This window comes from Glandiceps talaboti, chromosome 3 (genome assembly GCF_964340395.1).
Source record: "Glandiceps talaboti chromosome 3, keGlaTala1.1, whole genome shotgun sequence".
Classification (NCBI taxonomy): Eukaryota; Metazoa; Hemichordata; class Enteropneusta; family Spengelidae; genus Glandiceps; species Glandiceps talaboti.
In genome coordinates, this window is record NC_135551.1 from 13885192 (window position 1) to 13900162 (window position 14971).

General features: G+C 34.5%; 1 protein-coding gene across 1 annotated transcript; it reads right to left on the bottom strand.

Annotated features, from left to right (window-relative positions):
* Window positions 1-5774: 5774 nt before the first annotated feature.
* LOC144433074 (uncharacterized) lies at window positions 5775-12498 on the bottom strand. The gene is made up of 5 exons (XM_078121384.1): window positions 12406-12498; window positions 11082-11794; window positions 8285-8447; window positions 7417-7555; window positions 5775-5917 (listed from the first exon to the last, which is right to left on the bottom strand). The coding sequence occupies exons 1-5, from the start codon at window positions 12496-12498 to the stop codon at window positions 5775-5777; spliced, it is 1251 nt and encodes a 416-aa protein (XP_077977510.1).
* Between the last annotated feature and the right edge of the window lie 2473 nt (window positions 12499-14971).

Consider the following 14971-nt stretch of genomic DNA (forward strand, 5'->3'; position numbering starts at 1 on the left):
TATATATATATATATATATATATATATATATATATATATTTATATATATATATATATCATTCCACCGTGAATCAGACTGATTACAGAACTAATGACGTCATCGTGAAGAAATCAATAATTGTTTGCAATTAGATTAAATCATATTGGATAACAATAGCTAACATGTTGATGGTTAAATTTAATTTCTTGATATTTCTACGTTAGGATAATGTTTCTATGTGATTCTACGTGTTTTCACAGACAAATCGTCTATTCTGACTGCGACATGGCACGTTAACATTTGAACGTAAAACTTCGGTACAGTGAAATCTATGCAATGCAATGTGAAACTAAACATGATTAGTTTGTATGTAGAGTCAGAACAGGGACATGGAAATAGTTGTAATCCAAACGACAGGCAGCATATTGCATATTATAATAATGATATGATATATCGAGACTGCTATAATTCCCTTCCCCCACATTATGTACACAACTGAATAATTTCATGTCAGCTTCGTTTCATATTCGTTTTCAACCAAAACAATTTTGATTTTGAAGGATTTGAATTCCTGATATTTGCTTTATCTATTCACAAGGCAGTTGATTGATCTTGACTTATTTCGACAATAGAGAAGATCCCTGAATTTTAGTCATGAGCCAGGACAATAATATTTCACAGCTAAATTGTAACTTTACGTTAGACTCAACATCTTACCTCCGACTGATCATCGCTGTGTCCATCATACAGATCATTAAGAGTCACACCATTCCTCCAGTGATTGCCTAAAATGCCGAACTCAAAAAAGCCATAGAACCCATATAATAAAAACTCAACCAATACAACGGCACAAACAAGGCCAAGGAAAATAGTTTTCAAGTAACCCATTGGATCGACACGGTCACTGTTTTTTTTTAACTGTATATAACGTATCCAGCCCCTTTTCATCTATGAAGGACTTACTGTAATCTTTTTTATTTGCATAACAAGGAACGATGCTAGGGGATGTTATTATCATAAATATTAATATTTTACTATGTGTATGAACCGGAAAGGACATACCAAATATCTCTACTGCGGAACGCATGCGCAGTTTTGCTTATGATGTCAGAGAGCAATCGCAGCTGTGCAGACAATTACAAAAATTAATGATACAATAGAAGTATAAAACGGAGACAACTGGAAAATGTCCTCTATTTATTTTGTGTTCTTTACGTTTATAATGGCAACTTTTATGGGCACAAACATGGTTTTGCCATGGTACATCCTATCCTGCATCACCTAACGTCACGGTTGGTGATTTTATCCATGAATTCTAAGTCTTGCAATCATATGGAGTACTGCACCCACCTTCCTACACATAATAATTGCCGGAATGCAAATAATATTGGCTATAGTACCCCTCAATTGGTAAAAAGATGTGCCAAATTACAAAAAAAATGTTTAAGAACTTTAGGATATTATTCTAAGTATGTAGTGGAACAGGTGTAATCAAATTATTCAAATTTACAGAGATACACATACAGACATATACATTTACCCATGCATACATAACAAATATTAGGATTGTTTATTGGTATCATTTGAACATAATGAAATTTTGTTTAGTGTCATGAATCTATAACTGTTATGCCCAATATTCGGTCTACAATTGCAAGGTACATCACTACATTTAACTTTTTGTTATTAGATTGGTCATTCTTTGATGGAATTTATTGTATTTTCTTAATATAATCTGAATATTACATTAAAATTCAAAACTCGGAAAAGAAAGTAGGAAGCTGCGGAAAGAGTTGAATGCAGTGATTTCTAATCTTTTTAGAAAACACACGTCGTTGTATTTTGCTATACTTTGTTGACTGCATTAGGTACTGCCATGTTTATATATATATATATATATATATATATATATATATATATATATATATATATATATATATATATATATATATATATATATATTACTCTTGCGAAAGGGGGGATGAAGTAAAGCAAGAATTAGTTGTTATGTTTATTTATTTATTTTTTGTGTGTGTGCAAAGGGGCCGGTGGCCTAATGAATACACTACGTACGTATCGTATATAATTAATGTATAGCAAAATACGAATCTGTGGTAAATGTACAATTCAGATGATACTTGTGGCGACAATTCACCTAATTCTTTGTAAATTAATTTCACTTCAGCATCGTATCCCATAGAGAATTTATCACAGGGCACAGCTGTTTTTTGTTAATACGGAAAGGTCACGCAAACATTATTACCTTGGTCCTAAAACATGTCCACGAAAGGAAAGTACATACGAATGATATTATGCTCCCACACGTTCCTTAACTGTGTGATATTTTTTTTGTAAACTCAATACTTGTGTGGATAATAGTAAAATCATATTTGTGAATATAATCAATATATTTCGGCACTCTTATTTAACGTGCACATGATTAAATACGTTATATGTAATCACATGAAATAATTTGTAATCAGTTTATTTACCCCTAAACAAACTATAACAGTGGGTAAATGGGAAGTCGGGAAGTAGCTTACAGCTAGTTTGAGCCTGTCCCCTCACAAATTTACAAACATAAATTCACAGCAATACCATGTAAGGACATACACAACAATTAATGTAGAAAAACTAATCATTCAGAGTGAACGTCTCGCTTTTTTGTTTTGTTTTGTTTTGTTTTGTTTTGTTTTGTTTTGTTTTGTTTTGTTTTGTTTTGTATGTGTTTTCGCTTTTTGCTTTTTTTTGCAATATGGAAAGCCATTACAATGAATATAACACCTCCTTTAATTTCAGTCTTATATAATTTGATAATAACAATGAAAATGGAAAATCTCTGGACAGCGTCAATAAAAATCAATTTTGATTATGCAGATGTAAAGATAATAGATATGCAATTGTTGGCGCTTCTCATTATTTAGCCTGGGACAATCTTGACGACTGCATCTCTTATGACAATGATAATCGAACCTTCAGTTTACTCATAGACCCTCCACATAGACCCTCCACTAACGGGTCTATATGGTTTACTAACTTAAGACGCAAACTACATCTATTGTTCTTCAATGTGGTAGATTACACAAGGGGGTGATAGCGGTTCCTCTATTGTGCGAGTCTAATCACCTTGTGATCAAGATAGTGTAAACAATGGAAGTCCAAAAACAGCACTGCAAGGTCAAGGAACCCCAATTTTTATTTATTTATTTATTTATTTATTTATTTATTTATTTATTAGTAAACCATTCAGCAGACATACATTGCCCAATAACAGGAGGAAGTTAAGGTTTATTGTTAGTGCAGGAGGAAACTGGAGTACACGGAGAAAACCTGCGTTGTTCGGTAGAGTCAAACTGAACGACACTTTTCTTACTTACAGCGTGGTAAATTTAATCGAACCCTGAATGGGGTTCGAACCCCGACCGCAGTGGTAAGAGGCAAGTGGTTTAACCACTCGGCCACTGACAACCCTTAAATAAACTAGTGTTCAGATACGCACAGGCTTCAATGCATCAGAAGTCTTCCAGCATTCTGTCAATTACATAAAGTAAAAAGTAAAGTAAAAAAAGTAAAAGCCATTTACATCAGGACACTTAAAAAACCATTATTGAACAGAGACGGGATGAGATACAAACTTCTAGGTACCTATGGCCTCTTATTAGGCTCACGTGTCGTAAGGTCACGTTTTCTGAATAGTAGGTATATCTGTTGAAAAGAGAATGAAGTGTGAAGTTGACAAATGTACACTTTTCATGTTTGCGTTTGGAGCAATCGTTTAATTTGAATCGATAGTAATTAGTGTTGTTGCGTTGTATGACTAAACACAAATCAGTTATTAATAAGCAGGACAGTATGTGATCGTGGTGAGTTGTTAGGTCTAGAATGAACGTAAGTCATAATTCTGTTTTCATTGGCAGTAAATGGATTATGTCAATTGCGGCTACATCTAACTGGCTGTCGTTACGTTTTCAAGGTTATACACTCTTGGCTTTGAAGTGGTAATTCTGAAAGACACATAAAAATGGAATGTGTAAACCGAATACATACAGACATTATCCATATACGCTAGTACCAATACAGAACAAAATACAGAATTGACTATTTTCGAAAGCAGTACAAAATATCAAACCATTCAAGTGTTAAATACATACTGTGGCATTCAACACACTGATGCATTTGTATCAAATTCCCTACAAGCTTGGGTGGTTGGTTGGTAGGTTAGAGTGTCTATGACAACACCTTTGATGTCGAAATCTGGAATTAGAAACATTCCATGTGTATCAATCTGGAGTTATTGAGATTTGGTGACAGATGCTGCCTTTAAATTTATTTTACAAATACTACAAGTATAGTGCTTTAAATTTCGCTTTGACGTATACAACATATCGACAGGATAGTTTATTGTTTCAGAATATTGCTGTGACAACTATCAAACGACGTGTCTTATCAATCTTTCTGAGAACGACTATAGTATTATATAATTTGTTCATTAAAAGGGCTAGTGCTTATGGGTAATATGAAAATGAATCGTTATTTTTTTAAATAGAGAATTCACCCCTAAAGGTGAGCTCTGTTTTGTTATCATGTTGTGGGAAACATCACTTGTGAAATAGGAAAGTATGAACTATGATGCGATAGTTTGTATTCCATAGAATAAAATATGAATATGTGATTTTTATTACTAAAATAAACACAGTATTTCTATCCTACTTTCGAACTGACTCTCTGAAATTTAAACCACAATGAATTTGATTTTTGACAAATTTCACAATTTCACGTACGTGTTTTGTATTACCATAGTAACAAATTGGCAAGGTCTTTGAGTATTGAAGGATTTTTGGTAACAAACTGGTGACTTGACCCGGGAGTTGAAGCTGACCTGGTTTGACCTTGGGTGAAGATTTTCTCATTTCACGCTCTCACACGGCAAACTGAGATGCGGGTGTGTAAACACGTTCCTCACTATGAACATAGAAATACAGAAATACTAGATTTCCAATTTTGATTGAGAATGAGATAGTGGGGAAGAGATAGTATGAATTTATCTTGGCGAATTCTTGAGAAAGATTTCAAACAGATGCGGTCTATTCATGGCCAACACAACATGTAATGTGAAACGCTCACTTAACGTTGGGTCAATATTAAAATTAGGAAAGGTCACGCGGAATTCTGTTTTCGCAAAGTCTTATCATCAAAAATATGCAAATAGCTAATTAAAACTAAAATTGAAATTAAAAATGTGTTCGCTTTGGTATCACAAATATATGTACCAAATTATATATAGCATTTAAACCTTGCCCTTTATAGATAGTCTAATTACTGAAAATCGTTAATTAGGCTATAGTTAATCATTATTATTCATAGGATGTTTACCACGATCTAATCAGTTCTTTTTTTTACCATAGGAAAGGTGAGCAGCAAGTTTCATTAGAATCGATACAGCGGTATTTGTGACATTCTGTCCACAGACTGACAGACAGACAAACAGATAGACAGACAGACAGACAGACAGACAGACAGACAGACAGAAGCATGATATTGTACTTCCTTAGGGAAGATAAACATGGATTTATTGACGAAAAACACGTAGAGAAATTACAGGAGTAAATCATTAAAATACGAGATAAAGAAAATGTTTCATCACTTCGATCTTATATGCGCCAAAGTGTCTACAAATGTATGAACACGTTTTCTTTGTTTTGTTTTTTTTTAATTTCAGAGATAACACGTATTCACAAAGCTCACCTAGCTAAATTTGTATTTAATGTTTTGTACGAATTGTGAATTCAGCTATTTAATAACGAAATTTTATATCGTCTGCTATATCTTGAAAATCTGTGACTATATCATAGTTTCGCCCTTTGTCGAACGCTCGTCGTTCCCGGAATACAAATGTAGACCAGTTGGATCTTCCATTACCAATAAACACCTTTGACCCTAAAAAGACAACATTAGATAATTAGAAAAAAAGTGCAATAGAATAGTATAGTCTAGTCCCAATCTTAAGAAATTTGAATGTTATGGACCATTTTCGGTAAATGTTGGAAAGCAGCTTTCTTTAGGGCAATTTGATGGTGCTAATTCAAAATATAAACATGCCTTCCAAGCAAACATTGAAATTACTATCTTAAATATACATATATTTGTGAAGGTTTGGCATATTTGGCAACAATTATATAACCAGTTTGAGCAAAAACTCTTTTGGAAAACATACACAATAAGGTACTCCTACATATCATCGCAATTGAGACATTTTTGGAAAAAAAATCAATGGCCATGTTGAATTCTTAGTCGACATTTTTTATGTTGTATACATATTTCCCTTATGTTCTCAAGATATATATATACATACATATATATATATATATATATATATATATGTATATATATATATATATATATATATATATATATATATATATATATATATATACATATATATATATATATATATATATATATATATATATATAACTCGGTGAGTATCAATCTGCTAAGACAGTGCTCTATACCGCAGTGGCAGAGCGTAATAGTTTTGGTAGTACTGGAACTCTTTCTTGATTGTAACTTGGGAGTTACAACCAAGAAAGAGTTCCAGTACTACCAAAACTATATATATATATATATATATATATATATATATATATATATATATATATATATATATATATATATATATATACTACTCTACTCTACTCTACTCTATCCTACTCTACTCTACTCTATCCTACTCTACTCTACTCTACTCTATCCTACTCTACTCTACTCTACTCTACTCTATCCTACTCTACTCTACTCTACTCTACTCTACTCTACTCTATTGCTCTATTAGACAAAAGAAGATTAACTTAACAAAAAAGTTCACTTTTCTGATTTGAGTATGGACTATAAAATATATCGCTGTGATATAATATTTCATATTCATAATGTAAATGTAAGACTATATCTTCAATTAAAAATTGTTTCCTTGCTCTCACCAATTATAAACAATGTACAGGAATATGAAAATGGGAATCATCACCAGTACAGCTAAAATGATGTAGGCTTGGTGTTTCACTCGTTTATTACACACCCTCAGACAACTGCTAATGCAAAAGAAACACTTAACATAGTGCACAGTGGGGATATAGAAGTAGTTAAGTTTAATTGTTGATTATCAGTTAGAAAATAAACAATTGAAGCCATTACCATAATCCAGTCCATGTAATGTTTTCATTAGATGCCCGTTTTTACTGCACTGTGAAAGAATAGCAATGCTTATCAGTGTTCAATGTGGTTGGGCCAATGATCCTGCTATGTCTTGTTGTGTCTCTGTTATTGTTAGTCTTGGGTCGAACTTTGACTAGCTCTGTGTCACAAACGTAATATCCCAAGAGTGAAACACCAATCAAACGTCATTTTAGCTATAATGATGCACCTATAAGTACGGTACTTACTTGCACAAATTTCTTGTTCAATTAATGAGATAAAGTAGTCATTACCATTGTAGGAATCAATATCAGGATGGTGTAGATTGATGACGTCATCAATTGTGATAATGTATGAATAATTACTGGACAACACATTCATGAAATCCTGCAATGAAGGACATAGCAAATACATCACATGATGTGTGTTGGTTGACAAGGTCACATCAGCAACGTTTTTGTCATTTTGAAGTTGCGTTCCAAACATGTATTTGCAGAGGTAACAGTTTCACTCTTTTCTTCAGTAAACTTAAAGTAACGTTGACAATACATATTACGGTATGGCTATGTGCTGTACGTAGTGCTAAAAAATGTACTTGAGGTGTTTGTCAATGTTGCGCTTTGTAGTGTCTGTTATCTGGCTTTCAAATGGTAAATTTGAACATTTTGATCCACGTGTAGCAGATTCCATAGATGTAATAGAACTATGCCTTCGTGTGCCCATAGTCTTTATATTCTACTGAAAAATATCTGATGGAGAAATACTTCTATATTTGTCATGTTTACTTCCACGTTACAACGACTAACACTGAAGTAAAGCACTTTCTCTGTGTGCTGCACTCGTTTGCAGCATTCATATCAAGTGTGAAAGTATAGTGTATACTGCTGTATTTACAAGCCCAGAATTTGGCGCCTTTCTAATGTGACGAATTAGCAAATGAAAGAGCATACATTTACACTTGATATGGATGCTATAATATATTGTGGTATATAGAAAATGCTTTATTTTGGTGTTATGGGTTGTACAATATCATCATGTTGAAGATGAATAGAGCGAATGAGCGGTAATTAAAAATAGAAAGAAAGTTTACAAATATATAGTTCAGTGTCATTTCACCTTGCTGTCTTCCTTTGGTGCATGGGCAACAAACATGCAACCGATTTCATATTCTCCAATGATGTCATTTATGTCTTTTAATACAGTCTTTAATATGTCCAGTTGAACTTGAGCTATATTATGACATCTGGGATTTTTATCATATCCAAACTGTCCACGACACCTGCAATGAATGAGAAGTAGCATAGATGTAACAAATGAAACATGTCAAAGGGTCCGGTGGCAGCTCTTGTGATACAAAGTAATTGTTTGAAAAGCTAGAAGTTATATTATGAAGGGTCACATTATAAGCAGATGTCCACCTCAGATTATAAATCAATACCTCAGTGAATGAAACCACGTCCTGCTAACGACAGAATAACGTGTTGTTACAATTGTTTTAATTTGTCAAGGTCTTCGCGATGATTTTTTTTTAATATTGTAGTGCAATTGGGGGTTGCCCCAAAACCCACACAGAAACCAGGTTAAACGTCGATGACAAATGTCGATTCTCTAGTATTCCCTGACACATTAAGAGTACAGCAGCTAATACTGTGAGTGTGAACTTCCGCCTCGAGACAACCCTTGTCCCTCACAAAACACAAGGTTTTATGATGAGATCTACAAGAAATATGGACAATGCTGATCACACCAAATATAGCTGTTCACAGTGCCTGGGTAGGCTGTGGACTGCTGTGTTGACTAGGGAACAGTCCCTCAAGACTTAGATCACATGGTCTGTCTGTTGACCACCCAGCAACATGTGGTCACAATATGTGCCCTCATGGTCTGCTAAAGACAAAGGCAACTCACAGACCAGATCAGTCACTGAGGGTGCTGTTTCGATTCCATGACAATAGGCCATTCCAGCCTGCAAACAGCATATTGAGAATACAGTGCCCTCATAGTACCGTTTTTTAAGAGATTTGTCCCTTGGTATTCTGTAGAAGTGTAAATCAGGGATGCTATTCGTATTGTTTCGACATCGAGAAAAGCACACAGCAGTGGTCTATAAATCAAGTATCCTAATATACCATGTATACCCCAAGGTACACACACACAAGAAGTAGAGCGCCACCACTTTTTGTTCGATTCGATATGTATATAATTAGCACAAAAGAAATCCTAGTCCATGACTGGAGTAAGAATGTTATATTCAATTGTTTCCATTGAGATTGTAGGTCGTGGTTTTTCAGTAATGCTGTCACCACTTTAATAAAACAACATTTACAATTGTACAGAAATACTAGAATGTTTATTTAAGCTAACATTCGCATCGGGGATCTAGTTCCAAGAAAATGACAATTCTTGAAGTCCCTTAAAACTTTGCCATACAAACAAAAACCTGTTCATTTTGAAAATGAGCAAAGACCTTACTTATATGTCTTTTAATATCATCGTTTGTTATTGGGCTAGAGGTATATTAATAAATCTTTGACGGTTTTTCATGAAATATATGTCCCTTATTACACCTGAAAGGGTTAGAAACACAATTAACCACAAAGAAACCGACTTCGTCTGTTAGGGTGTTAATTGAGTTTTTGGTAGTAGTGACAAAATCGTGCCTTAATGTTGCTAGTTTCATTTAAATACACCATGTATGCATTACGATATATGAAAACACTTATCAAAGCATGATACGGGTAAAGATGGAAAATGTAGACTATTGCAAACAGCGATGTCAATGACTGTTTTAAGCCTTCAAAAGTTATTCAATCTCCTTGTATGTTGACACATGTAAAATAAAAAAATGCCCTGACAAATAGACATATTAAAATTGACAGTAAAATATTCAACAAAAATAAGCATTTATAAGAAAGTTTAGGTTAATACCAAAATTGCGGTATGTTTTATGGAGAGAGTTAAGAGAGAAACCGCTTAATTGTTGCAGAAGGTCAACTTTACATTTAGTGTACTAGAAAATTAAGTCTTCTCCCCGTGAATGTATAACTAGGAGACATTACAAATAGTTTAGTGCAACAGTGGTCTTGTTACAACAGAAGGTCGTCGTATACAGAGAAATTTGAATTAAAACATTTCGAGTGTCGGTATTTTGTCTGCACACTATATTGTTTCATTATATTGAGATTACGGACCATCGTTTTGTTATCAAGGCTATAACAGATGTAAATATCACAGCTCATACGTTTATATTAAAATATTACTAGAAGGTTTATTGCAGTTAGAATGCAGCTAGGGACTTATATCCCCTGAAAAGTACAATTTTAAAAATCTATCCAAAAAGTATACCATACGTCAGCTTGATCCTGGCCTCTTTGAATTGATAAATCAATTCATAGAGGAAATTGACAATATTTTAGTGTTCTCATATAGTTAATACTTTCGTTGGTTGGAGAAACGGAAATTAAAATGACTAACTTTGATATCAATTTGACTTATATATAAAAAAAATATGTGTGGTGAGCCCTCGCTTTTTTCTTAATGTCATCTGAGAAGGAATTTGAGTTTTCTTTAACAACGTAACAGCAAAGGTTTAAACAGTTTCTTTCAGGGGCACAGCTACTACTATGGTTATAGGTTGGGGAAATTGAGGTACAATTGTCCATTGACAAACCTGGAAGACTACACAGCCAAATAGGGGAGAATGTTTGATCGTACGTTTTCCATCTAAATATCACTCAGACTCAGGTGGTGGTTTTAATCAGATAATGAAACGAAAAATCCATATTATATTATACACAATAGGTGCTGACATGATTTGCAAGAGGTTGACAGATTTAGGCAAGTCATTGGAAATGAGCTTAGTCTATTCCTTATTTTCATTCTTTATATATGTAGGTGCATTAAGAGTACTCACCGTTCACCTGTTTTGTTCCTCCAGTGGAAACCCATCATTGGTTTACCTTCACACAATCGAGGTATCACTTCATTAACAGCTTTCCTCAAAAACTTTGTCCTGATAAGATACTTATCCATAGCATCTGCCACTTCTCGTTTGTGAGGAAAGTAAGACTTTTCAAGATCAATTGGAGATAGCAAAACTACGCAATCCGCTTTCGACAATTTTTCTGTCCGAGTATTATATTCTAACCATGTACGAGGTATACTTGTACTTTCAATATCTGGAATAGTAACGCCAACACTTTTCAGCCATCTTTGCTGCTGACGATATATACTCATCACGGGGTCATCTGTGGATTTCGGTTTTCTTTGCTGGGGAGCTGTTATTACATTATCAACATGTGAACCACATATTGTTTTGAATTCATCGATGGTTGTGACTGGTATGAATTTATGAAAATGCTCAACATCAAATGTTTCTTTAAAGCTGACTCTTCCCTCATATGCTCCTGTGTGATGGTGTTTAAAGTCTGGCAAAACTACTGTACGACTGGTATTTACCGCCATTTGGATGGCAATTTTAAACTGACGATATTGGAAGTTTGGTCCACCAGCAAATTGTACAACCGGGAAGAGATAACGGTCTTCCATTTTCACACGTTTTGGCAGAAGAGATCTGGGAGATCCTAATGGAGGTTGTGATATTGTAAGCCTTTCCTGGTGGAAGACCTTGAATACAGAAGGTAAATAATATCGCCTTGAGGCTTTTGCTATATGCCGCGGATACCATTGGTAATTCCACTGCAGAGAAATTCTGCAAACGTTATTACATACCTATATGGATATGTGCGCCCTATCATTCGACGTACCGGACGTCACGAGAACCAGAACCAACTGTTATATTTTGTACGAAATTTGCTGCATTGGATATACACATATTGAAATGACAGAATACTAGAAATGACACATTACCAAATCCAGTGAGTACTAGGTTGGTGTATTTTGGTGTATTTGCTTTATTTTCTGCTTTAATGTCACTCGTTGCACTTGAAAATGAAAATATATTAATTTTGCAAAAATTAAAATTAAAAACCACTACTGTAGCATTAATAGCAATACTCTCGCACATACACATAGTCATAGCACACTGCATTTACACTCGCATGCCAAGCGATTTGGTCATAATATTTTTCATTGAAATCATGAGAATGATATGATTTAATTTCAGCTAAGTGGATATCATAGCTTCTGATACCTAGTTATCCTCCACTGATAGTGACCGCCCATTCAGCAGAGAACTTTTAATAACCTGTATTTAAATTTGAATAGATTCATCTTACCTTTTTGTTCGTCTTGTTAGTTGAATTCTGTGGTATTTCACCATATTTTGTTTTGATTACTTTATATGTAGAATGTAGTACGCCAGTACCCATTTGTAGAAACACGAGTATTTCCAACCCGACTGCTAAACTTACTAGACCAACTAAATAAGGTTTGTAGCATTTCATGACAAATGAACGGTTACTAAGAAGCAGAACAGCGAGTTATACTGGTCAGTTACATCCAGAATGCATGTGAATGGCATAATGATATTTTAACTGGCAAAAAGGGACCGCTCATTATCTATGGCAGGGAATAGGTGCGAAAATGGAGACCCAGTTGCCACTGTTATAAGGGGATTACAACGATATTCTACCAACTGTATCTCTTAGCCTGTTTCAAGCTGTGCTAAAACTACCTGCTAGCACCAGGTTTCTCTATTGTCACAGTGTAATCTTTCACTCCCTGATGTTTAATTGTAAACAAATTGTTGATAAGACCAAGGCTGGCTTGTCACTCCACATGTAATATGACACACATACACTCCCTCACTTCACTCAGATGGTAAACAGAAAACTCCAACATTTGATGTTAAATTAACAACTAGAACACAATACAACATTGCAACTTTGTTTATTATACCAGATTAGATATCCCATAGTGTTGATACCCTGAAGCTTCTACTTAAAACTGCACAAGTGAAATGTATACTAATTAAACATCAGGGAGTTAAAGATTGCAATGTGATCAATAGATAAACGTATTGCTAGTAGGTAGTTTTAGCACAGCTTGAGACAGGCGAAGAGATATATAGTTAGTAGAAGATCGTTGTAATTGACATCATTATTTTAAAGAGAAACCAAGGATCCTTTGATACTGCATTTGTTAAAACCACGGAGAATGATTTGGTTTTTAAAATACTATCAAGTACCTTCTTGACATCAGGAGAAGAGACACCGTCCACGATAATCAAAGAAAATTTAAGTAAAAAGAAAAAAATGATGACGAAAGTGATTACTGATGACCTGATTTTCTGTGATGCCTGTATTTTAGAAGGTGATACTTTTTAGTTTTCTATATTCATATTCCATTATGAGAGGGTACTTTTATATTTCTCACCCATGCCTTCTGCCATAAGAAAAAAACGGTCCATACATTGATTATATTAAACGGAGCGGCCAATTTGTAACTAGCCGTGGTTGTCAAGGTTACACACTGTCATTGTTGTGGGGAACCCTAGAAGGACAAAAGAATCTTGAATGTATAAAATGAAACATAAACATTACCCCCAATATACATTACACAGAATTCTATAATGACGCATACGCTATTGCCGAAAGCGCTGCAAGTTATCCAAGCATGAAGCTGTTGTAGACTTGCGTCGAAGCATTTCATGCATTGTATGACGGATCTTTTGATGTCGAAATCGGTCATTTAAGCCTTCCATGTGTATCAAATATGGAGATATTGAGATTTGGTGACAGATGCTGCCTTTAACATACATGTAAGCGCCGTGTCTTATAAGTACAACAATGTTCGATCAACTGTATACGATAGCCTGTTTGAAGCTGTGCCAAAACTACCTACTAACAGCAAGCAAATTTCTCTATTGATGGCGGTGTATTTTATTTCCTGGTGTTTAATTACTGTACATTTCACCAGTGGCGTTTTAAGTAGAGTCTTCAGGATAGCGAAACTGTGGGATACCTAATCTGTAACAAAGTGGTACAATTGTATTGTGCTCTAGCTGCTAATATAGCATCACAAGTTGGAGTTGTTTGTTTACCATCTGAGTGAGTGAGTGAGTGAGTGAGTGAGTGAGTGAGTGAGTGCATGTGTGTCATATTATCTGTGTAGTGACTAGTCTAGCCGTGGTCATATTAACAACTTGTTTACAATTAAACATCATGATCAGGCAGTGAATAATTACACAGTGATCACTAGAGGTACTTGCTGTTAGTAGACAGTTTTAGCACTGCTCAAGACAGGTTAAGAGGTAAACTTGGTCGATTTAAAGTTGTTAAAAACGCTTAAAATTGCATTTTGTTGTAGTGTCAGTGTTTATTAAAAGTAATTAAAGGTATTAAAGGTAATGTCAACATGTTGACATTACTGGGACAAGCCATTAAAGAAGCAAGTCCACTTGTTATCAAAGAGTACCAATATTTACACATGTGATGATGGGCTCTTACATAACACAAGTAAACAGTGTAGTTCACAGCGTAAGATCATTTCTAAGGAGTGGGTCAATTGAGGCAAACCTTATCTCCGTCTTATATCAGTTGTTATCAATTTATTAGGCTATTATAAGTAACACTACAAACAGCTTTAGAGATGCAAACAACTTTTATGACACCCGTTTTCGTCAGGCAAGCCCTCGGGTTTGTTGCACTTGGACCGTTAATGGCTTGTGAATGTCATGAAATCACTAGTGAAAAAGGTCATCAGCTCTGTGAGTTAATGATATTTTACTAAACATAACTTGTGAAATAAAATATGAATTAACGTTACGTTAAAAGTGGTTCGCAGAAATGTAAATAGTGAATTTGGTGTCTGGTAAAATCCCACATTAAATAGTCAATTTAC